The sequence below is a fragment of the Heterodontus francisci genome, chromosome 47 (assembly GCF_036365525.1).
Source record: "Heterodontus francisci isolate sHetFra1 chromosome 47, sHetFra1.hap1, whole genome shotgun sequence".
Classification (NCBI taxonomy): Eukaryota; Metazoa; Chordata; class Chondrichthyes; order Heterodontiformes; family Heterodontidae; genus Heterodontus; species Heterodontus francisci.
Genome location: NC_090417.1, coordinates 9,292,585 through 9,317,646, shown reverse-complemented (window position 1 = coordinate 9,317,646; position 25,062 = coordinate 9,292,585). Strand labels below are relative to the sequence as shown.

Sequence of the window (25,062 nt, the reverse complement as noted above, 5' to 3'; positions counted from 1 at the left end):
TTGTGTTTACACGGTGATAGAATCAATTTAATGATGAGTTTTTGGACTTAGTATGAAGAAACTGGATACTTTTTCTCAGTCTAAATTGCATTCCGAAGCTGTAACTGATGTGGATTAGTTGTGGCACGCTGCATGTGTTATTTTGCTAAGAACTGTCCAATTAGCTCCGCACTTCTTGTAAAGGGTTGTGGTTGTGGGGAGTGGTCAGAATGCTGATGCAAAGTGCCAGTCATCATAAGGTGGTGGGCAAAAGTGGAAAGTATACTCTTTGTGGCAGATTGTGCATTCCTGAGGTGGAATACTCACCTCATCATGTCTTTCGCCCCAGTTTCCGTCCTGTCCCATTGGAGCAGACGTATGTTGGGATCACAGAAAAAAAAGCCATCAAACGTTTCCAGATTATGAACGAGATTGTGTATGAGAAGGTGATGGAGCATGCTGGAAAGAATCAGGTCAGTGATCTCGTCTGGAAACATTACTTGTGTCCTCACCCCACCACTGCCTGCCCCGCGCCCCCAACACTCTTCCGTCTGCACTGCTGCCATACTTAGGTTGTCAGACACAGACATGGGCTGTTAAATGCTGCTCTACAGTGTGTCTAAATGTATGACCTACCTTCCTTCATAAGGTCAGAAGTGGGGATGTTCGCTGATGATTGCACAATGTTCAGCACCATTCACGACTCCTCAGATACTGAAGCAGTCCGTGTAGAAATGCAGCAAGACCTGGACAATATCCAGGCTTGGGCTGATAAGTGGCAAGTAACATTCGCGCCACACAAGTGCCAGGCAATGACCATCTCCAATAAGAGAGAATCTAACCATCTCCCCTTGACATTCAACGGCATTACCATCGCTGAATCCCCCACTATCAACATACTAGGGGTTACCATTGACCTGGAACTGAACTGGAGTAACCATATAAATACCGTGGCTACAAGAGCAGGTCAGAGGCTAGGAATCCTGAGATGAGTAACTCACCACCTGACTCCCCAATGCCTGTCCACCATCTGCAAGGCACAAGTCAGGAGTGTGATAGAATACTCTCCACTTGCCTGGACGGGTGCAGCTCCAACAACACTCAGGAAGCTCAACACCATCCAGGACGGAGCAGCCCGCTTGATTGGCACCCCATCCACAAACGTTCACTCCCTCCACCACCGACGCACAGTGGCAGCAGTGTGAACCATCTACAAGATGCACTGCAGCAACTCACTAAGGCTCCTTCAACAGCACCTTCCAAACCCGCGACCTCTACCAACTAGAAGGACAAGGGCAGCAAATGCATGGGAATACCACCACCTGCAAGTTCCCGTCCAAGTCACACACCATCCTGACTTGGAACGATATCGCCATTCCTTCACTGTCGCTGGGTCAAAATCCTGCCGTTCCCTTCCTAACAGCACTGTGGGTGTACCTACCTCACATGGAGTGCAGCGGTTCAAGAAGGCAGCTCACTGCCACCTTCTCAAGGGCAATTAGGGATGGGCAATAAATGCTGGCCTAGCCAGTGACGCCCACATCCCTGAATGAATAAAAAAAATGCATGCGCCCAGTATAGATCTGGTTCCTGTGTCCATTCAAAGCCAATCTGTTTGCTTGATCTTTGGCTTGAGACCACCAACAATGGGACCAGTTAGCACCCTTGCTATTCACTCAAAATTTTGCCATGGCGCAATTGCAGAGACATTCCATTGCCACGTCATACCATACTTAAATGCTGAACAGTGTTGTGGTCACTTATCCACGCTCAGCCCTTTCCATGAAGATATGGAAGGCTCCCAGGAGCAGTTTGAGCTGTACAATGATCCATGCAAATCTGACATGCTTTCATAGTGGTGAAAAGTTGCATTCCACTGACGTGATACAACATAACACTTTTCCCACAATAAACATTGACTGAATTGCTGTGGTAGAGTGAGTGATGCACATGATATGCATGGACATGGAGATATTTTGAGCTGATGAGTTAAAACAATCAGACAAGGAATGTACTGTTCTCAATGTTCCTTTGTCCCCATTAATCTCTGTATGTCATAGAGACCACCTGGGGCTTCTAACTCATTGGATAGTCTACCATGTTTATAGGGAATACACAAGCTGAATCTCTTTTATAACCCTTCCAGCTCCCTCTGTCCTCCTTGCAGCAATTGCCTCTTCTGAGTTCTTTCCACCCCAATACCCACTGCAGGGAGTGTCTGATCCAAGTCTCCTGCTCCCCTCTTCTGGGGAATGTCCCTTCCTCATGTTCCCCTTTTCTTTGTTTCTGGCCTCTGCTCAACAATTCTTAACATTGGTTTTGTTCAGGTGTTGGTGTTTGTTCACTCGCGTAAAGAGACTGGAAAGACGGCACGTGCAATTCGAGATATGTGCCTGGAAAAAGACACATTGGGTTTGTTCCTGCGAGAGGGCTCAGCCTCCACAGAGGTGCTGCGTACAGAGGCAGAGCAATGTAAGGTATGGAGCTGTATTCTTTATCGATTTTTCTGGAATTTGTACTGTGGCGCAGACAGTGTTACTCAGTACAGCACATCCATATCCACATCTTATCCAGTATTGAAGAAATGCAAGGGGTGAATTTCTGTGCGAGTTCTCCTGTTCATCTGGTACAGATTTAAAAGAGCCATGGAATCCCTGGAAAATCAGAATAAACCGGTGCTTGCATCGTTTATCCCATCGTTTCTGCTTGAAACTTCGGATCTTTTGATTTCAGATACTGACAAACCTGCTGCATATCTACCGCTTTTGTTTCACATTGCTTATGCTGGCTGTTTTTCTTTTCTATAAAATCTGTATATTCCTCTCTTGTAGAATCTGGAGTTGAAGGACCTGCTGCCCTACAGTTTTGCTATTCACCACGCTGGCATGACCAGAGTGGATCGAACACTGGTGGAGGATCTGTTTGCTGACAGACATATTCAGGTAATGAATTCTCATTTCCAGGAGCTTTGTTTCCTTTCCCTTGTATGTCGTTTTTGTATCAGTATGTTTTGTGCAAATGGTTCTCTGGTCAGAGACAGACAAAAGTTTTGGTGCAGTGCCCTGTTGCTCTGTGGCAGTGCCTGTCTGAGCAGTTGATAGTTCCTTGTTGCATAAAACACAGTGACCCTTGGGTGTGATTGGCACAGTGAGGCTCGAATCACTGTTTCCTATTCACATTCCTTTTGGATCCACACCATATGTCCTATGTTGAGTCACAAACAACTTGCGATCTGACCTTTGCCAGTAGAGTTCTCTATTTACTGATGAGCATGTTACAATTCAAGCTTTCTCCCAGTTTTGTATTTGTGCTCAGGAAAGTGCAGTTCCACGTCTCCTATTATCCAAAACTTGTGCATGCATTGAATGGAAACAATGGAAAAAATGCCTCTTGAGTAACAATTAGCCTTTTTAGTATGGGATTTTACTGCTTAACATAGACTTAAATACCTAATCTGAGTTTCACTTTTTGTCTTTGTGTTTAGGTGCTGGTGTCCACAGCAACTCTGGCTTGGGGTGTGAATCTGCCTGCGCACACAGTTATTATCAAAGGGACACAGGTGTACAGCCCAGAGAAGGGACGCTGGACTGAGTTGGGTGCATTGGATGTCCTTCAGGTGATGTGACTTGAATCAGTTTTGCTAATAATCCCCTGTCTTCTCAAATAGCTTCCATTTATGAAAGTCCATATGTACAACATCCTGAAACAATGGATGGGCCTGACACAGTCTTCTTGATCTAAATACTTTTGTTTCCACCAATGTCTTGGTACTAATTTGTTTACTCTGAAATTGATAAGATAATGTGTTTACAGATGTTGGGCCGTGCGGGGCGACCGCAGTACGATACCAAAGGTGAGGGTATCCTGATCACATCACATGGTGAGCTGCAGTATTACTTGTCCCTTCTCAACCAGCAGCTGCCCATTGAGAGTCAGATGATCACCAGACTCCCCGACATGCTGAATGCTGAAATTGTCCTTGGAAACGTCCAGACCGCCAAGGTGAGAAACTGATGTATAATTGTTGTTGTGACCTTGAGTTACCCTTGATATTATACTTCAAGTCCAAGGTAGTCAGGTGAGAAGTTCCACCCTGCCACATTGGAGACAGTCCTCTCTGGGTTGCCCTGGTCCCCAGAGGTCAATGTTTAGGGACTGCAAGTAGAATCTGAACTTTTTTTTTCATCCTTTGACCTTACAGGATGCCATTAACTGGTTGGGGTACACATATCTCTACATCCGAATGTTGCGAACCTCGACTCTTTATGGGATATCGCACGATGAGCTGAAGAGTGACCCCTTGCTGGAGCAGCGCAGGCTGGACCTCATCCACACTGCTGCCATCATCCTTGACAAAAACAACCTTGTGAAGTACGATAAAAAGGGTGGAAACTTCCAGGTAAGAGCAAGATTCTAACTTCAAACAGAAGAATCTCATCAGGGTCTAAAATAACACTCGCCATAAATAAAGGTGGAAAGAAACTGCAGAAATCTGCTGCTTTTGCATCAACATGCATTGTTACCATTTATTTTTAACTTCTGTATTTAACTAAGCAGCTTTCTTTGTAGCGAAGCTGTTGGGCACAAGATAACAAGTAAATACAATGCAGTGTTCAGTACTGACATTCAATTTTGGACTTAGTTTTAGGAAATGAAGCTGGTCAGGTGGAAGGAGTGGCAGCGGGAGAGCATTTTGTTTGTAGTTGTCATACTTTAGTTAGTTTTAACTTAATTATGGAAAAGGACAGAGATAAGACAGGAGTTGGAGTACTCAAGGTAAGGCCAATTTTACTAAGCTGTGAAGTGTTTTAGCGAAAGTGGACTAGATTCAGCCACTTGAAGGTAGATCAGTGTCAGAGCAGTGGGAGGCATTCAAAGGGGAGATTCAAGGGGTCCAGAGTAAACATGTTCCCACAAAGAGAAAGGGTTGGACGGCAAAATCTAGAGCCTCTGGATGTCAAGGTGCTTCCAGGGTAAGATAAGTTAGAATAGGAAAGCTTATGTCCAACAGCTGAGGTTTAGACTCTAAGAGTAGGGAGGTCATGCTGGAAGTGTATAAATCATTAGTGAGGCCACAACTTGAGTACTGTGTGCATTTCTGTACATCTTATTACAGAAAGGATGTAATTGCTCTCGAGAGGGTCCAGAGGAGATTTACGAGCATGTTGCCAGTACTGGAAAAATGCAGTTATGAGGAAAGATTGGATAGGCTGGTGTTGTTCTCCTTGGAACAGAGGAGGCTGAGGGGAGATTTGATTAAAATGTACAAGATTGTGAGAGACCTGGATAGAGTGGATAGGAAGGACCTATATACCTTGGCTGAGAGGTCAGGGGGCATAGATTTTAAGTCATTGGTAGAAAGATTAAAGGGGAGATGAGGAAAAGCTTTTTTACCTAGAAGGTGGTAGGTGTCTGGAACTCACTGCCTCTTAGGGTGGTAGATGCAGAAACCCTCAACCCATTTAAAAGGTGTCTGAATATGCACTGCAGGGCAACGGACCAATTGCTGGAAGGTGGGATTAGGCTCAGCGGCGCGTTTTTCGGCAGGCGCAGACATGATGGGCCAAGTGGCCTCTTTCTGTGCTGTAAACTTTGTATGATTCTGAACCGGACACTGGGTCCCTTCAATCCTGTAACTTCTAAATCATCTTGTGTGCAGGTGACCGACCTGGGCCGGATTGCAAGCCACTATTACATCACACATGAAAGCATGGCCACCTACAATCAGCTTCTGAAACCCACTCTCAGTGAGATTGAGCTTTTCAGAGTCTTTTCACTGTCATCAGAGTTTAAGAACATCACTGTGAGAGAGGTGAGTTTGAACATTCTCCAAGCATTGAGAGGATTCCTGTGTTCAGAATGACGTATTCTGACACTAAGGGAGTAGCAGTGAATACCTCTCTGTGGCCTCCCAAGATGCCACCAGAGCATTTATCTGAATTTCATCCGAGCTGCTGGTAAAGATTGTGATGGTAAACTCGACAGAGGGGTGGGAATAACCTACCGTAAGTTTTATCCTAAAACTTAATTCCCTCCTGCAAATACATTTCTAACTGTATCAGCTGATCGGTGAATGGCACCATGTTGCCACAGGAGCTCCAGATATAGAAAAATAACAACAATGTGTATTGTATGTATCGACTGAGAACCTGGTAAAGAGTAACCTCAGCCAGTTCTGTTTCGTTTAGGATTTCCCTGAGGAAGACTGAATGGCTTGGTTAAATGCATCTTACCAGGTTTATTAGAAGTCTCTGCTCGAGCTGGTTCCCCAGCTGTTTATTTCATGCATTTTTATCTCACTCACTGATGTTTCATCTCTTATCACACCCCTCAGGAGGAGAAGCTGGAGCTGCAGAAGTTGTTGGAACGAGTTCCTATCCCTGTCAAGGAAAGCATTGAAGAGCCTAGTGCAAAGGTAATGTGAATAATCTGGATATTTTAATCTGGCGCTTTGTAGCTGCCCTATCTATACCCTGTATGAACTCACCTGCTGAAGTGCTAACAGCCTTTCTGGAATTTAGAGGTTGGGGTGATGGAAGTCACCATTTGGAAGTTGAACTGTACATTTATGCCTTTCCTCCATATGCACTAAAGACCTTGCGTGTCTATGGCCAAGCACTGATAACTGGCCTTTCGTGTGCATTGAGGAGGATGAGATGGTATTGCAGTTGAGGGATGCTATGACCATATATCGTGAGGTTGCTGTGACTTGGAGGGGTGTGGTGGGAGGTGCTGTACGGTGTCTGTGCGGGAGTGCTGTGACCGTGTGTACAAGGTCACTGGCAAAATGACTATATATTGAGCAAATATAGGAGGTTGCTTTTTTTAAAAATATATTTTTATATAAATATTTTTCGCTCTGATAGGGAGAGTTGGGGTTGCTCTGGCTATATATTAGGGATGCCGTGACAGTGGATATTGGGGTGAAAGGTAGTTGATGTGACCGTAAATACAAGGACCCTGGTATGGTGACTGGACACGAAGCTTGATAACCTTGTGTGTTCTGTGTTTCAGATCAATGTGCTGCTCCAAGCCTACATTTCCCAGCTGAAGCTGGAGGGGTTTGCACTGATGGCAGACATGGTCTATGTGACTCAGGTAAGTGAAACAAAGCAGAATGGATTTCATTCAATTCACTGATGGGCTTAAATGTTTTTATTGTACTGTGGTAGAAGAAAGTCGTAGTTCATGTCTAATTGCCGTCAATACTATTGTGTATTGGAGTGACTGATGCATTGCGCATTTCCATAAGAAATTATCTGAAGGCTGCGAATTGAGACCACCTGTATTGTGAGATTTGTTAAATTCCTTTCTCCTGTTGTGTTTCAGTCCGCAGGCCGTTTGATGCGATGTATATTTGAGATTGTCCTTAATCGAGGCTGGGCCCAGCTAACAGACAAGACTGTCAATCTGTGCAAAATGATTGACAAACGAATGTAAGAAACTTGCACTGAATCAATTCCTGTACTCACAGTGAAAGAATCATCAGCTAATTGCAGGAAAAAGTTGTAGCTGGCCGGTTCTATCCGCGTGTAACAGCACATGGTCTAAGGGGTAACGTTAGCATGCAGAATGGACTTGTTTGTTAAAAGGAAACAGAGAGTGGAGATAAATGGCTCTTTTTCAGGTTGGCAAGCTGCAACTAGTGGAGTGCCTCAGGGATCAGTGCTGGGGCCTCAACTATTTAAAATTTATGTCAATGAATTGGATGAAGGAACCAAACGTATGGTAGCTAAATTTGCTGATGACACCAAGATAGGAAGGTAAGTAAGTTGTCAAGAGGACTACAAAAGGATACAGATATTTCAAGTGAGTGAGCAAAAATTTGGCAGATGGAGTATAATGTGGGAAAATGTGAACTTGTCCACTTTGGCAGGAAGAATAGAAAAACAGTATACTGTTTAAATGGATAGAGATTGCAGAACTTGGTGGTACGGAGGGATCTGGGTGTCCTGGTATATGAATCACAAAAGGTTAGTATGCAGGTAAAGATTGGGATGGCAGTTGGATTGTTGCATTTATTGCAAGGGGAATCAAGTATCAAAGTCGGGAAGTTTTACTGCAGCTGTGCAGGACCTTGGTGAAACCACATCTGGAGTACTGTGTACACTTTTGGTCTCCTATGTAAAAAAGGATATAAATGCATTGGAAGCAGTTCAGAGAAGGTTGACTTGACTAATTCTGGGGATGAAGGGCTTATCTTCAGAAGAAAGGTTGAACAGGTTGGGCTTATACCATTTGAGTTTAGAAGAATGAGAGGTGATCTTATTGAAACATATAAGTTCCTGAGGGGACTTGATAGAATCGATACCGGTAAGATGTTTCCTCTTGTGGGGAAGACTCGAACTGGAGGACACAGTTTAAGAATAAGAAGTCTCCCGTTTAAGACGGTGATGAGAATTTTTTTTTCTCTGAAGGGTCATTGCTCTGTGAATTCTGTTCCTCAGAAAGCAGTGGAGACTGGGTCATTGCATTTATTCAAGGCTGAATTGGATAGATTTTTGACAGACAAGGGAGTCGAGGGTTATGGGGGGCAGACAGGAAAATGGAGTTGAGACCACAGCCAGATCAGTCATGATCTTATCGAATGGCGGAGCAGGCTCGAGGGGCCAAATGGCCGACTGCTGTTCCTAAGTCCTGTGTTCCTATGTATAATCACTGCGTCAGTCAGCAAACAAGCTAGGAAGTGCAACACTTTTCATTTCAACCATTCAGTTTCATCATCGAGTTGCATGTACAACATGAGTGGGATGTGAGGCAAAGCTTCCTCCATAGTGTCAGCTTGGTAAGCACTCTCTTTTTTGACTCAGAATATTGCAAGTTCAAGCCCCACTGTGGACTTTTGCACCTTCTTCATGATGGTTTGTCAGAAATGCCATTTTTTTTCGATGTGACATAAAAGCGAGGTCCTGTCTGCTTGTGGTAGTGTATGTTAAAAATTCCCGTGGAAATATTTTTACAATAGCAGGGAATTCCATTGGGATCATTCTTCGTTCTATCAGTACCACTAAAAATAAATTATCTGATTGTTCATTTATTTTCTCTTCGTGGGACCTGCTTTGTGCAAATTGGCTACTCAGTTTCCTTATGTACTCGTAGTCACTCCACTTTATTAAAAAAAGTGATCTATTGGTTGTAACCAGCTGTGGAAGGTCCTGAGAATGTGAGAAATACAAGTTGTTTGTCCAACAATGTGGTTCAGCCTCAGGAGAGCAGCCTTTAAGAGCCACGCTGGCTTTTTTTATTTCACACTAATCATTTGTGGCCAATAAGTGAGATTCCCACTTAGTGCTGAATGTTCTGTTTTGGGTCTGTATTTGCTCGGAACTGCGTCCCAAACCCATTTCACGTCGAACTCTTACAGCTGGTGTGCAGGCTTGCATTTCATCTGGGTCAAATTTGAACCTAGTTCAGAAAGGTGAAGGGAGTATTTGACCCACCCAGGTCCACATGCATCCCCCAATATCTGACTCTTGCTTTAGCCATTGGATAAGTTACTGCTTATCATGGTGCTGTAGAGTACAAGCATAGATATTTTCGAATATGTGCTCATGAAATGGAACAACTGATGGTCTTATATTTCTGACAGGTGGCAGTCAATGTCACCTCTGCGACAGTTCAGGAAGTTGCCAGAGGAAGTCATCAAGAAGATAGAGAAGAAGAATTTTCCATTTGAGCGACTGTATGACTTGAATCATAACGAAATAGGTAAGAACTATGTATATCACCACAACAGGAGTTTCCGATATCTGTGCTGGCAGTGAGCAATCCTATATTGTGTGAGTAGGTTTCGGGGTTCACTGGCTGGTGTGTTTGTTTGTGTGTTGGTGATGGAAAATTCTTTGTTGAAGGGGAGGGATGTATTGGATGAGTTTGCCTTTGTTTTGTAATTTCTCAAGGGACAGGTGCAGTATTACATATTACTTCTCATTGTCAATTGAAAGCAGTTGCAGTCAGCTGCTGATGGCTGCTGTCTGACTTCAGGTCACTAACTATTGCTTGCACCCTTTTTCCAACCAGGAGAGCTGATCCGAATGCCAAAGATGGGCAAGACAATCCACAAGTACATTCACCAATTCCCGAAACTTGAACTCTCTGTCCACATCCAACCCATCACGCGCTCAACACTGAAAGTGGAACTGACCATCACGCCTGACTTCCAGTGGGATGAGAAGGTAGGACGGAATAGGGTTCATCTCTATCGGTAATAGTTTTAAGAAAATTCAGGTACAAATTCTGGGAGTCAGATTAGTTTTCAGGTGAAAATGTCCCTGTGACAGTTTGTGCACTTGAGTGCTCACCTCATAATCGTTAATTTACAAGTTTCAATTTAGTGGACCAGTCTTATGGTGGCAACACTTTTCTTTCTGTGTGAAAAGATTGAGTTGGTAATCTTTGCTGATATCTCTCATGTCCCTTTGTTTCCGCAGATACATGGATCCTCAGAGGCATTCTGGATCCTGGTTGAGGATGTGGATAGTGAAGTTATCCTACACAATGAGTACTTCCTTTTGAAGGCAAAATATGCTCAGGATGAGCATTTGGTGATGTTCTTTGTACCTGTCTTTGAACCTCTCCCTCCACAGTATTTCATCAGGGTGGTGTCTGACCGCTGGCTCTGTGAGTATCCATGTACTTCAAACTACAGGTGACATGAAGGGAAAAAGATGCTTCACTGTATTACCATTAGCAGCAAGACCGAATTCTTTTCTATGCTCACATAGCCTGAATGACATTGAGAAAAAAGCTAACATTCCAACCAGTTTTAGTAATCATGAGTTTAATATCGAGCCCATTTGAGAATTGATCACCACTTAGGTGACCATGGTCACCCTAATCAGTTTTGCTTTAGTTTCTGTCATGCTATTTAATTTCATTTCACAGTGGTTTTGCAATGCCCGTTAAAGCAGCACCCTGTTACTGTTTACCTTACAGCCTGCGAGACTCAACTCCCAGTTTCGTTCCGACACCTGATACTTCCAGAAAAGTATCCTCCCCCGACAGAACTGCTGGACTTGCAGCCACTGCCCGTGTCAGCATTGCGGAACAGCGCCTTCGAACACCTCTACCAGGATAAGTTCCCTTTCTTCAACCCAATCCAGACACAAGGTAACAGCTTTTTCTCTTATGGGTCTTTGCTTCATCCTCTTGCATTCTCACACCCCTCAGAGTAATGTTTCTGAAAGGTTTATGATTGGTTAGCTGGCAGGTTTTCATGTGGAGCTGTTCCCTTGGCTGTGATTTACAGTGATGAGAAACAATTTTGTTGAAAAATTAACGTGCAACAGGACATTGACGCATCATTCATTTGGCCAATAAATGCCAGGTGAAAATTGAGAAAAATGCAATGTAATATGTTTTGGAGGATGCCAGGACATACAAACAATCAGTTCAAACTTCAAAGGGAGCAAAGGAACGGAGAGATGGAGATTATGATACACCAATCTTAAGAGTAGGAGAACAGGCTGATCGAGATATTTTTTCAAAAACGTATATAACCTAGGTTATATAAACAGGGGTGTAGAGTACAAAAATGGAGAGGTAATGCTAAACATGTTTAAATCACTGGAAGGGGGCACAGTTAGAAAATTGTCCAGTTTTGGATGCCTTATTTTAAGAAGGATGTTAAGGCCATAGACAGGGTGCAGAAGAGATTCATTATGAGAGCAAGGCTGAGAAGTTACATTTGTGAGAGAAATTCATTAGAATTAGAAATTCTATTCATTAGAAGAGAAAGGATTAAGAACATCTGCCGTTGAGCTGTTCAAAGTTATATTGAGTTTTGGTTGGGTAAATTTGTAAACATTATTTCCATTGGTCAGTGAGTTAGTTACTGGAAAGCACAAATTTAATCATAACCAAAAGGATAAAAGCAAAATTGAGAATCTTTTTCTGCAGAAAGTTAGTGCACACAAAACCCAACCAGAAATGGTGATGGATGGAAGCAAGATGCACAAAAGGGAAGTGGGTAAATATTCAAGAATAAGTTTTTTTTTTTACCAAGAATATGGGGATAAGGTGAGGAATTGGGACTAAGTGGACAGCCAGCCTGGGCACCATGCATGTGTGAGAGATAGTGACTGAGTTGTCACATTTATTAGGATGAAGAAAGTAGTGACTGAAAAAAAAGCTTCTGCATATGAGCTGCTCAAGCCCCTTGTGCTCCTGTCCCATGCCAGTATTGCGGTAATTCAGCAGTACAGGAAGATGCCCTACACTGGTCTACAGTTCTGTTTGCTTTAAAAACTAATCCACAGGAGCCTCTGCTTTTGTTATCTGTCCTGTTGCTGCTTTCAGTGCTGGGGAGTTATTTGATGAATTTCTCAAGACTGAAAAATTTTACAATTTTGTTTGGAAAAAGGAACAAAATTATGTCCTAATTGCAGCTGTGGCTCAGTTGGTCGCACCCTCACCTCTGAGTAAGGGGCCAGGACTTGAGCACAAAAATTCAGGCTGACACTGCAGTGCAGTACTGAGCGTCTGTCACACTGTTAGAGATGCGGCCTTTGGGATGAGATGTTAAAACGGAGGCCCTGTGTCCCCTGTCAGATGGGCATGCAAGATCCCATTCCAGTATTTTGAAGAAGAGTCAGGGAGTTATCAAGTTCTCCTGGCTGATATATGTCCCTTAATCTACATGACTAAAACAGATTATCTGGTCATTATCACTGCTGTTTGTGGGATGTTGCTGTGCTCAAATGGACTGCCGCATTTCCTACTTTAGAACAGTAACTGCACTTTTGCAAGTACTTCTTTGGCTGTCAAGTACTTTAGGAATTCCCGTGGTCAAGTCTGTCTATTGTAATCAGATCAGTCAATCACTTCAACAAAAAGAATGCCCACTTCTGGTATTCTTGTTTGAATCGTGATTTTCCCCCTATCACAGTGAACTATAATACACATTATTGTATTGTCGGTGAGTTAGCCGGGTAGCTCAGTCCCCAGTGCCTGTCGGTGCCACTCTGTAACTTGCCTTCAGGGAACTTGTACAGAGTTTCAAGTTGAAGTTTCCTGATTTTTGGGAGATCTGCTGTTCTCTCAGTTGCAACTGAGCTAAATTGGGAATGGTGAGTGTAAATCTGCCTCCGCCACTTGTTGCACACCTGTTCTTCATTTGATGACTGCGAGTCTGGGTTTAACTGGATATGAGGAAATTGCCCCGAAAATAGTCATAGAATCAGAGAATGAGACCATTCAGCCCATCTTGCCTGTGCCGGCTCTTTGAAAGAGCTACCCTATTCGTCCCACTCCCCTTGCTCTTTCTCCACAGCCCTGCAATTTTTTCCTTTTCAAGTATTTATCCAATTCCCTTTTGAAAGTTACTGTTGAATCTGCTTCCACATACCCTTTCAGGCAGTGGGTTCCAGATCACAGCAACTCACTGTGTTAAACTTTGCTGATGGTTGTTTTGCCACATGTAGCCAGTGAATCAGCTGCAATGGCTTCTCTTCCCGCTCCCACACCATTTACCTGTCAAGTTCCCCAAAGATCTGTGCTTGGCCCTCTCCACTTTAGCATCCACATGCTGACCCTTGGCGACATCAGCCGAAACATGACGCCAGCGCTCCTTGTGTATGCTGGCGACAGTCAATCGACCGACCTCCTCCTGTGCCAGAGTGACTCTCTGACAAATGAGAGAGACTAAATGTGATTTACACTTGTTCCTGAGGCCTTTCTTCACTGTTTGGGAAATCTTGCAGCCTGTACTCATGCAGCAGGTGACTGAAGCCACAGTCCTAAAGTTTTCTTCATCTTCTATTTTCAGTCTTCAATGCGGTTTATAACAGTGATGACAACGTGTTTGTGGGAGCTCCCACAGGCAGCGGGAAGACTATCTGTGCAGAGTTTGCAATTCTGCGAATGCTTCTGCAGAACTCTGAAGGGCGCTGTGTGTACATTACTCCAATGGAGGCCCTGGCTGAGCAGGTGAGACTACATGTTGCGCATTACCAGAATATAGCCAAGTCGTGGGAAATAAATAGCAATGAGAAAAAAATTACTTTGCCCTGTTACTGAATCATTTTGAAAACACTTCATTTTGGAAAGATTTTCATCTTAAACCTCAGTTTATCCATTGAGTAACTGAACAAGCAGACCAGGAAGGTCCAAAGTGCTTACCAAATTACCTGATCTTAGCTAGCAAGGTTGCTGCAAGTCAGTTTAGCAGCCTAGGTTAAGAAGGGGCTGATGAGCCAAGGTTCCCGCTCCTGGTTGCTGTGCAGTGGTTGCTGATCTGTCCGCAATGGTCAAATATCCTCCTGACACTGTCTAGGCCTATACGTGAATTAAGCATTTAGATGAGGTACCAGAGGAAAATTAGCAGTTGTGAACTGTTGCCCATTAAGGAGTCAGTATTTCAGGAGAGAGATAAAATTGATAAAAATTCATTTCCATATTAAATTTGGACAAACGTTTATGCATTGAAGACTTGAGTAGATACCTGTCAGTCACCCAGTGAAATGCTGCCGTTGTCATAGTGATGGTGGCAGGAGGATGGTAAGCACTATGCAGTGAATTTGTTCCATGTTTGATGTATGTGAAGATATGATGGTGGACGTCAGCGCAGATGCTGATGAGGAACTGACCTGGTAAATGCAAGTCTAGATACTCTGCTCTCTATTTGAATGAAACCGAATGTTCAGAGGTGCTGCAGGTGTTCGCTGTGGAAAGTCACATCAAGCTTCCTTATTGACCTATGACATTCCAGTTTCTGGCCTGCTCCTGCTGTATGATATTGCTGCCAGGCTTTATGCCGATACTGGTTGAGGTTAGAACTGGATGTGTTCCCCTGATGCTTGTAGTCCTGACCAGTCTGACTGCTCCCACAGGTTTATGCAGACTGGTACGAGAAGTTCCAACAGAAGCTTGGCAAGAAAGTCGTGTTGCTGACTGGTGAGACGAGCACAGATCTCAAACTGCTGGGAAAAGGAAACATCATCATCAGCACCCCAGAGAAATGGGACATCCTGTCCCGACGATGGAAGCAAAGGAAAAACGTCCAGAATGTAAACCTGTTTGTTGTGGATGAAGTTCACCTAATTGGTGGAGAAAATGGGGTAAGAGCAAGGGGATGGCCAGAATGGAGTTCTGAATGCTGATAACCACAAACTGCTTCTGCCTATTCTGAACAAAATGATCAAAAATGTGTAGCATTGCTGTTTGTTTCAGCAGGGTAGTTATTAATTGACGGGCTAAAATAACACACTTAGACAGCATTTAGAGTGACGATTCGATATAATAAAATACGGTGCTTGGAATTTGTGCATAAATGTGTTAATTTCCTCTCGCCAGAACCTCATTTTGTTATCGTTATCTTTTGATTTCTTGTCACAATTTTCAGCCTGTCCTGGAAGTTATCTGCTCCCGAATGCGATACATCTCCTCTCAGATTGAACGGCCAATTAGGATTGTGGCTTTAAGTTCGTCGCTGTCTAATGCAAAGGACGTGGCACACTGGCTTGGCTGCAGCACCACGGCAACCTTCAATTTCCACCCCAACGTGCGCCCAGTCCCTCTGGAGCTACACATTCAGGTACTATGGTGCAGGTATAGGGGGCACAGTTTTGTTCACCAGGCCCTGAATTTGTCTGAAGCTCAAACCACAAGTTTCAAGACATCAAGTAATTTCTTCCTAAAGTTTCAGCTACTTTGCAAAAATTATTTGGTTACAACACAGGAAATGAAGAAAATCTCCTCTAAGCAGCTTGAGCAGAATTTCCCTAGGCGTCCGTAAGAGAGCACTTGAGAAATCACTGCGTGTCTCTCCTGGTTAAGGCAGTGAGTAACTGAATCATATGGATCAAGTTCAGTCCCCAGTTTGTGCTGGGTGAGCTCACAGTTGCAGCAGCATTGGGGGTGCTGCAATTGGTCTCAGTGTCTCAGGAAGGTGAAATCAGAATTTCAGCGCCTGATCACTATCCGGTAACCCCTGCTATAAAGTGTGTATGTCAAAGGAAGGGAGAGGGTAGGATTTAGCTCGACTGTCAAACAGCCTGCTGATATTCACTGTTGGTTCAAAAACAGTGAGGAACTGGACCTGGAAAGTGATTGTCCTCTATTGATTTGTATGCTAGCAAGGGTTAACTTCTTATGGAGAGGAGAAATGAGAAAGTTGATGCTCAGGGCAGTGGGGAGGATAAAGGAAAGATTTGATTTTCAGTATCTTGCTTTGAATGCAGGGCTTCAACATCAGCCACACTCAGACCCGTCTGCTATCCATGTCCAAACCCGTCTACCACGCCATCATGAAGCACTCGCCTAAGAAACCAGTAATTGTGTTTGTGCCCTCTCGTAAGCAAACCAGGTTGACTGCCATTGACATCCTTACATTTTGTGCTGCTGATGTCCAGCCACAAAGGCAAGTTATATTAATTATTTAAGAATGTTATTGAAAATACCATGCCAGCTTTCAAATAGAACATCTAAGCACCCAAGGTGTCTTATGAATTTTTGATACTCCCAAATTGCATTTGTTATGATCTGTCTCATTTTGTTCCTGAACTGCGAAACGGCAACCAGCCAATTTTCAACATTTTCAATGTCTTGTTTATTGAAGTGTTAGAATTCTTGGGAGGAGTCTGGAATTTTGATGAATGGATTGGGTCTCTCTGATCCGTTTGATAACTACCTAACTCTTATTCTCTCTCCTCCATCTGCCTGCAGATTTCTGCACTGTACAGAAAAGGACTTGGTTCCATACCTTGATAAGCTAAACGATAATACTTTAAAGGAGACCCTTGCTAATGGAGTCGGTTATCTGCACGAGGGGCTCAACCAGACTGAACGCAGAATTGTGGAACAGCTTTTCCGTTCTGGTAAGCATCATTAAAATTTCCATTAACTGCAAGGACAGGCATGGTCATGGCTTGTGATAAAATCACATTCAGAGGACTTGCTGCAAGATCTCAGCAATGAGATGTGAAATTACTGTTTCATAAGGTACGTGAGTGTTCATCTGTCCCAAAAGGCACTTATTTCATTTGGGGAGCAACTTTTGATAGGTTTAACAGTGTCATTCTCGTTCAGTGCAATTCTCTCTTTCTTGCTCCCTCTTTCTCTATCCCTCTTCACTTGAAGAAATTTGTGGCAGGATTAGAAAGAGGAAATGCAAGACTCAGTTACATTCATCTATAATTCGGACAAATTTTGCATGTGTCTTGAGTGCTGAATCATGACCAGGTGCATAAAACGGATAAATACATTTGATTGTACTTTAACTATTCTCCTCCTCTTTGCAGGTGCAGTACAAGTGGTGGTGGCCTCTCGAAGTTTGTGTTGGGGAATGAATATCTCCTCTCACCTTGTTACCATTATGGATACCCAGTACTATAATGGCAAAATCCACGCGTGAGTATTTTACAAGGTGTGCTTTCGATTGCATGTGCATACTCTCCTTAATGAGTAATCTCTTTGAGGGAATGGACAGCAAGAAGCACTGAGGGAGTGTTGCTTTCAGACATTACACTGTGTCACTAGAAGAGGACCCATCTGACTCATTTGCCACGAGACAAGCCCAATATTTTTCCATCTTAGAACATCAAAAATTTGAAAATCATCAGTGGGGTTCAAACAGTGGTTGTAATTTTTAATTTCTTTTTACCTGATTTGACCTCCTTCCATTGAATTAATTTTGTGTTTTAATTCATGATGTTTTGATAAAATTCAGTCTGGGTGGTCTGACTGCATGCTGATATTTCAGTTTTGGCACTTGATCAAATCCCCTGTCGAGTTGGGTTTTTCCTACCCAAGTCACTGATCTACTTAAAATAGGACCTTTTAAGGTTTGGAGTGACCTCTTGTATGTATTATCCTATATTTACCTACATTTAGGATCCATCAGCCATATGTAAGAATTGGTCCATGTCCCTCTGAAGATGGGCAAGATACATTCTACTCATCACCTGCCTACTGCGCCTCGTCTCATCAGCAAATTTAATAATGCCACTGGAGCCATCCTATTCATTGTTGTTTGTAATTATTGTAAATAGCAGAGGGCCTCAGAATAATTCCTTGTGGAAAACCATGTCTTCAATTGTGCAGCAATTCTCAACCCATCTGGACAACTTGTCAACTATTGCTAAACTTCTCTATTAGCTTTGTATGAACAAATTCACTGGATTTTCATCAGTCTCGACCTTAGTTAGCCCCTCAAAGAATTCTAGTAGGTTGTCTGGTACATCCTTGATTGAAGGCGAGGACGCAGTGTGAAACAGTTTGCCTACTTTGTTGGGGATTAGCTGTTCTTCCCCAGAGCCTTTTGTGCACAACCCACTTGACTTGAGGATGTCACAAACTGAAACTCAACTACTTTGAAAAGCTTCATTACAAAGTGCTGAACTTCAATTTGGAGGCTGATTGACGCATTATTTGCTTTGTTTCAGGTATGTGGATTATCCTATTTACGATGTTCTCCAGATGGTTGGTCGAGCTAATCGTCCTTTACAAGACGACGAGGGACGATGTGTCATTATGTGTCAAGGGTCAAAAAAGGTAAGGGTGATGGGCTGGTTGGCACAATGCACTTTTGGCTTTGCCCTTAGTGTATGTACTCAAATGACTGCCTACAGTGTTTCAGTGACTGCTCATTGCCAGGAACTGTGCCACATCTCTGCAGCTACTGACGCTCCAGCTGATGCTTTGTTTCAGGATTTCTTCAAGAAGTTCCTGTATGAGCCACTGCCAGTGGAGTCCCATCTTGACCACTGCTTACATGATCATTTCAATGCTGAGATTGTCACCAAGACCATAGAGAACAAGCAGGATGCTGTGGATTACCTGACCTGGACCTTCCTTTACCGCAGGATGACCCAGAATCCAAATTACTACAATTTGCAGGGTGCGTATATGAATTATTTACTCGGAAGGAGAACTTTGAGCCATTTAGGTCTCAGAAAGTGGTAGCACATTCACCTCTTGGTCAAAAAGTCATGGGTTCAAGTCCCAATCCAGGCTGACACTTCAGGGCAGGACTGAGGGAGTGCTGCACTGCCAGAGGTGCCGTCTTTGAGATGAGACATTAAATCAAGGCCCCCATCTGTTGCCTAGGTGAAGGTTAAAAAGAAAATCGTGTGACTATTTGAATTCTAGCAGGGGAGTTGTCACCTGTATCTGGCTATTCGTTATTCCTCAACCAACAACATTGCTCATTTTGGGAGCTTGCTGTGAGTATTTTGGTTGCTATGTTTCCTACATTACAATATTGTCTGCTCTTGAAAATACTTCATTGGCTGTAAAGCACTTTGGGACATCTGAGGTTGTGAAAGGCACAATATAAATGCAAGTTTTTAATTTATTCCCTTCAGCCTCCTAATTTATAATGTTTTTGCAATACCCATTCGAAACCTACTTTCCAGGAGTGCTGTGATTAAACCACTTCGACCAATTGCTGACAATTGATACCAATTTTGCTAATTTTGAGGGTGAGGAGACTTCTGCTTTCTGGAGGGTGCAACCTACTGGCATGGTTAGTAGTGGTAACTGCACATCCACGCTCTGAATTTGAGAGTTCTAGTGGTGCCTATGACTCACATTCACAACTCTACCGTTTCAAACTGCAAATCTGTTGCCTATTGCACGGGAGCACGTGGGTAAAATCACGTTTAAAAATGTTTTACTGGCAGTGTTAAATCTGAATCTGCTCTCCTTCTCCAGTATAGCCTGACTAGGATGCAATCAGATTTTCTCCACGACACGTCAGTCCAGTAGTAAATGTATATCCTGATTTGTGTTCCAGGTGTGTCCCACAGACACCTTTCAGATCATCTCTCTCAGTTGGTGGAAAATACTCTGAATGACCTGGAACAGTCCAAGTGCATCAGCATCGAGGATGAGATGGATGTGGCACCATTGAATCTTGGAATGATCGCAGCTTATTATTACATTAATTACACCACCATTGGTAAGTGCTGCTGTGTATTAGAGAGACTCCGTGTCGGATGCCATGTCACAATAAAGTTCCAACAAGTACATTACACAGTGAGATGGGCTGAGTCTCTCATCTCTAATATATCTCTTAGATTTGGGCGGCACAGTGGCGCAGTGGTTAGCACCGCATCCTCACAGCTCCAATGACCCAGGTTCAATTCTAGGTACTGCCTGTGTGGAGTTTGCAAGTTCTCCCTGTGCGGGTTTCCTCCGGGTGCTCCGGTTTCCTCCCACATGCCAAAGACTTGCTGGTTTATAGGTTAATTGGCCATTATAAAATTGCCCCTAGTATAGGTAGGTGGTAGGGAAATGTAGGGACAGGTGGGGATGTGGTAGGAATATGGAATTAGTGTAGGATTAGTATAAATGGGTGGTTGATGGTCGCACAGACTCGGTGGGCCGAAGGGCCTGTCTCAGTGCTGTATCTCTAAAACTCAAAAACTAAAATTTGTCTACTGGAGTGGAAAGCTGCAATGTAATGTGCCTGAACTGGGTAGTAATAAGGGTGTTGAGAGCACGAGTGTGTCAGTCACTTTGCAGCAATGAAATTCAAGACTGACTTTTGTGTTTTGGTTCCAGAACTGTTCAGTATGTCTCTGAATGCCAAGACAAAGATCCGAGGCCTCATAGAGATAATCTCCAACGCTGCAGAATATGAAAATATTCCCATCAGGCACCATGAAGATAACCTCCTGCGACAGGTCAGTGGCAAGATACAGGGGTTGTTGAAAGCCAGTGTTAGGGTTGAGAGTCAGCGGTCACGTTTGGGTGTGGTATGTTACCTAAATGCTGTTTGTATTTATTGATTTTTTTTTTTACAGCTGTATCAGAAGGTTCCTCACAAACTGAACAACCCAAAGTTCAACGACCCTCATGTGAAGACTAACCTGCTTTTGCAGGCACACCTTTCCCGTATGCAGCTGAGTGCTGAACTGCAGTCTGACACTGAGGAGATCCTCAGTAAGGTGAGGAGCAAAAAATGGAAGCTTGAGTATTCGAGTGTTAACAGATGTATATTCATTTTAGATGTTGATAGGTCCTGAAATCTAATTAAATGGTGCCGACGTGCTCTGTTCTGTTTTCTGCTAGGCAATCCGTTTAATCCAAGCTTGTGTGGATGTACTGTCTAGTAATGGCTGGTTAAGTCCAGCTCTGGCTGCAATGGAACTGGCCCAGATGGTGACACAGGCAATGTGGTCCAAGGACTCCTACTTGAAGCAGCTTCCACATTTCACTTCAGAACATGTCAAACGCTGTACCGACAGGGTAAGGACGGGTTTGGGCACTGAATGTGAGAATGACAGGATAAATGTGGGGACCAGGCAGCACAAGAGTTATATTGGCAGGATGAATCAAGTGGCGTGCTAACCATGTCCGGGCATAGCTGGGCACACAGTTGGACTGATACATTGTGGGTAGAGCTAGGCACTGAGGACTTGGACTGCTTCCTTATTTTTTCTGGTACACAGTGGCTAGCAATAATTTCAGTTGTATTGACTTGACAGTGTGGGGGCAGAAAGAGATAGTGAGATGAATAATTCAGGAAAGATGAGCAAACCTCAAAGTTTAATCCATCTTAGTTGAATCTTTTATAAGGTTTTGCCCCTGTGGGTATGACATTTTTCAGAAAAAAAGACCTTCCTGTTTGCTATCAGTGTTGGAAGTAACTGGCGCCTGAAGTAGTTGGGAGATGGGTCAAGCTGCAGGTCTGTATTTTTGAGTAATGTGGAGTCATTTTCTTTCAGGGAACTGACAGTATCTTTGATATCATGGAGATGGAGGATGATGAGCGCAATTCACTGCTGCAGCTCTCTGACGCACAGATGATGGATGTTGCCCGATTCTGTAACCGGTATCCCAATATTGAGCTCTCCTATGAAGTGATCGAAAAGGAAAACATCAAAAGGTGAGAGTGATTAACTAAAATGGATCTCAGCCAATAGCAGAGACGAGCTATTAACTATTCTGCTATTCTGATGAAACTCTGCTTCTCCCTCCACAGATGCTTCCAGACCTGCTGAATATTTGCAGCACTTTCTATTTAGATTGTAAAAGTTGTTGCTTGTCCTCTGTTGTCTATTTCAAATGACTGGATGTTGCCAATGATATATGACCAGCTGTAAATTCTTTGGGTATTCTGGGAGCAAGAAATTATTGGGTGCTGGGAGAGCTGAGGGTTAAATTTTATTGCTCACTTTTAAAGTAAGTCCGAGTGCAGACCTTGAAACACCAAAATTCACCTTCCTGTGGGCTGTTGAAACCCCCAAGTTCTATGGAACATAAGGTCACGATTGAATTTGTCACTTGTGGATAGTTTTTCATAGAGTTAAATGGAAGCTGGCTCAACCATGGCAAAGACAGAAGGCAAGGCATAAGCCTTCCCACTTTTATTTCAGGTGAATGGGGCCATAGCAAATTGGAGAGTGACGTACCCCTAACTGACTGAATAAATCAATTCAAATGTATATATATTTTTGAAAGAGGTCATAAAACTGTCAGTTATCCACATCGCATAATATGTACACTTTTTTGCAGTGGCTCCTCTGTCGTGGTGATGGTACAGCTAGAGCGTGAGGAGGAGGTGACTGGACCTGTCATTGCGCCCCTATTCCCTCAGGTGAGTCCATACACCAGTGAGGAAACTCTTACCAAGTATCAGTATTTTATCCTGACTTCTTTCTGTTTTTCCAACAAAATTCTGTTAAATGTCCTACAGAAACGTGAGGAAGGTTGGTGGGTGGTGGTTGGAGACCCGAAGACGAACAGCCTGATATCCATCAAGAGGCTGACCCTACAACAGAAGGCAAAGGTTAGTGTCATCCCTTTGCCTTAGGGAGGGAGATATTCATTCATTGAGTATTCACTCTGTGGCAGCAGCTTATGCTGCTAGATACCTGACACCACAGTATATATTATTTGTTAAATTTGAATTTGAAAAGTAGCGTGAGCTAGCACTGGAATTAGGGGCGTAGTCTAAAAATTATACCCAGATCTTTCAGGGGTGAAATAAGGAAACATTTCTACAAACAAAAATAGGTAGAAGTTTGGAATTCTTTTCCACAAGCAACAACTAATGCTCAGTCAATTGTTAATGTTAAAAATGAGTTGGATAGATTTTTGTTAATCCAAGGTGTTAAGGGATATGGGACAGAGGTGGATAAGGTGGAGTTAAGTAGCAGATTAGTTGTGATCTCATTGAATGGCGGTACAGGCTTGAGCACTGCCTGACCTAAGACTCGTTATGAAGCCAGTTTTCATGTGACATTGCAGATAAACACTGAGCACAGCCAGAAGACCAGGGCAGAGAGAGCGACCTTAGTCATTGCTGTTGCACCCACTGTAGTGTTACAGTAAGCATCGCAAGATTTGCAAGCGGCTTACTGAGTTAACCATGTTAACCAAGAACCATGTGTGCATGTATATAGGAGGGGAGAAGGGACTTCAGACTGAGAATATAGTTAAAGGTTGGTGGTGGTGAAACTCTGAAATGGTGCTCTTCTGATACTTTGTGCTCATTGTGTGTTTCAGGTGAAACTAGATTTTCTTGCACCGGCTCCCAGTACCCAACACTACACACTGTACTTCATGAGTGATGCATACATGGGATGTGATCAGGAGTATAAATTCAACATTGATGTCAAGGAAGCTGATAGCGATGGCGAGAGTGACTCTGACTAAACCTCCAGATCCAAATTTGTGGCTCTGCAAAGGCTGATGATATGACATCTGCATCCCGGAAGAACTTGTGCATATTTCTGCTTGTCTGCAATTGGATAGGTTGAACTAGTCTGCTGTTTAAGTCATGTGAGTTGTAAAGAACCTTGACGCTTTGGTTGTAGATTGTCTTTAGCAGTGAATACGTAACATCTTCATTCAAGTGTGGCATTGGACTCACAAAAGTGTTGAGAAAACTGCTGAGTTGTGATTGGCTTCGGCAGTTTTTACCGTAGGTTTGGAATTTTAGTTTACTGAGACACAATTGCTTCTGCATTTGTTTGTAAAAATGTGTTGGAAGAATTTAAGTTTGACCAAGATTTAGCCAGATGCTTTTTCTCCCTTCGTAATTTGTACATTTCTTATGGTGAGGTTTTTTAAGTGTAAGAGTGAGCTGTGGTAAGTCAATCCCCACTCATGTGTAACCTTGCTCATTGCTCATGTCAATGAGGAATTAGCCCAAATAAAATGTTCAATTTTAAGTTTTTTAGGTTCTCCGTTTTTAACAAATGAGTGCCTCGTGCCACAGTTACAGTTCCAAAACTCCCAGATACAGGATATAAAAACAAAAAATGCTGGAAATACTCAGCAGTTCTGGCAGCATCTGTGGAGTGAGAAGCAGAGTTAACCTTTCAGGTCAGTGACCCTTCATCAGAACCTCCCAGATATAGGAACTACTTATAAATTTATTAAGCTAATATTTTTCTCCTGTAGGAAGTCCCTTCACATCTGGTTTCAGGTAAAGGATCAGCATTATCTTTGTGGATCTGTTTGACACTGTTCAGACATACTGATGGACTACGTGCAAACCAAACATTGAAAAGTTTCCCAAACTGAGAACCAGACTTAAACTTGGTCTAACAGCCTGGTCCATCTTAAAGAGTTGAGTATGGCTCTTGACTTTGGGCTCCTATGGAGTGAAGTGGAGGAGAAGGGTCTCTTCACCTCAGCAGAGGTCAGTGATGAGGGGGCATAGATTTCAAGTGATTGGTAGAAAAATTAGAGGGGAGATGAGGAAAAACTTTTTGACCCAGAGGGTGGTGATCGTCTGGAACTTAATGCCTGAAAGGGTAATTGAGGCAGAGACCCTCAACTCATTCAAAAGGAGTCTGGATCTGCACCTCAAGTGCCAGAAGCTGCAGGGCTGTGGACCAAATGCTGGAAGGTGGGATTAGGATAGGTGGATTGTTATTCGGCTTGCACAGACATGATGGGCCAAGTGACCTCTTTCTGTGCCTCAAACATTCTATGATTCCATTCCTGGTTCTGCATATCTGTGAATCCTTATGTTAAAAACTTTCACTGTACCCAATGAGATTCTTTTTCTTTACTGAATCAGTTCCTTTTTACATTATCTACAAGTGGGTGCATTATTAACACTGGACCTGTTTGTGCCCTAAATCCTGACCATTTCTGTAACCTTAGAGTTGTCTCATGGCCAGCAGG

The 25,062-nt window shown here is 43.3% G+C and overlaps 1 protein-coding gene across 2 annotated transcripts in view; it reads left to right on the top strand.

The window, feature by feature from the left end:
- snrnp200 (small nuclear ribonucleoprotein 200 (U5)) overlaps positions 1-24,098 on the top strand; it is a 43,511-nt gene extending 19,413 nt beyond the window's left edge. Inside the window, exons 16-45 of one of the 2 annotated variants that reach the window (XM_068023131.1) lie at positions 329-452; positions 2,307-2,456; positions 2,811-2,921; positions 3,464-3,595; positions 3,793-3,981; positions 4,181-4,378; positions 5,639-5,791; positions 6,314-6,394; positions 6,994-7,077; positions 7,309-7,415; positions 9,569-9,687; positions 10,000-10,154; positions 10,410-10,599; positions 10,915-11,088; positions 13,745-13,905; positions 14,808-15,035; positions 15,320-15,511; positions 16,158-16,336; positions 16,642-16,793; positions 17,217-17,325; positions 18,360-18,468; positions 18,625-18,814; positions 19,712-19,876; positions 20,482-20,603; positions 20,724-20,867; positions 20,992-21,168; positions 21,648-21,808; positions 22,438-22,519; positions 22,619-22,711; positions 23,431-24,098. In XM_068023131.1, coding sequence (XP_067879232.1) covers positions 329-452; positions 2,307-2,456; positions 2,811-2,921; positions 3,464-3,595; positions 3,793-3,981; positions 4,181-4,378; positions 5,639-5,791; positions 6,314-6,394; positions 6,994-7,077; positions 7,309-7,415; positions 9,569-9,687; positions 10,000-10,154; positions 10,410-10,599; positions 10,915-11,088; positions 13,745-13,905; positions 14,808-15,035; positions 15,320-15,511; positions 16,158-16,336; positions 16,642-16,793; positions 17,217-17,325; positions 18,360-18,468; positions 18,625-18,814; positions 19,712-19,876; positions 20,482-20,603; positions 20,724-20,867; positions 20,992-21,168; positions 21,648-21,808; positions 22,438-22,519; positions 22,619-22,711; positions 23,431-23,580 — 4,381 coding nt within the window. In that variant the 3' untranslated portion in view covers positions 23,581-24,098. Of the gene's footprint in view, positions 1-328; positions 453-2,306; positions 2,457-2,810; positions 2,922-3,463; positions 3,596-3,792; positions 3,982-4,180; positions 4,379-5,638; positions 5,792-6,313; positions 6,395-6,993; positions 7,078-7,308; positions 7,416-9,568; positions 9,688-9,999; positions 10,155-10,409; positions 10,600-10,914; positions 11,089-13,744; positions 13,906-14,807; positions 15,036-15,319; positions 15,512-16,157; positions 16,337-16,641; positions 16,794-17,216; positions 17,326-18,359; positions 18,469-18,624; positions 18,815-19,711; positions 19,877-20,481; positions 20,604-20,723; positions 20,868-20,991; positions 21,169-21,647; positions 21,809-22,437; positions 22,712-23,430 lie in introns of both variants that reach the window. The other variant, XM_068023130.1, reaches the window with a different exon arrangement.
- The last annotated feature ends 964 nt before the right edge of the window (positions 24,099-25,062 follow it).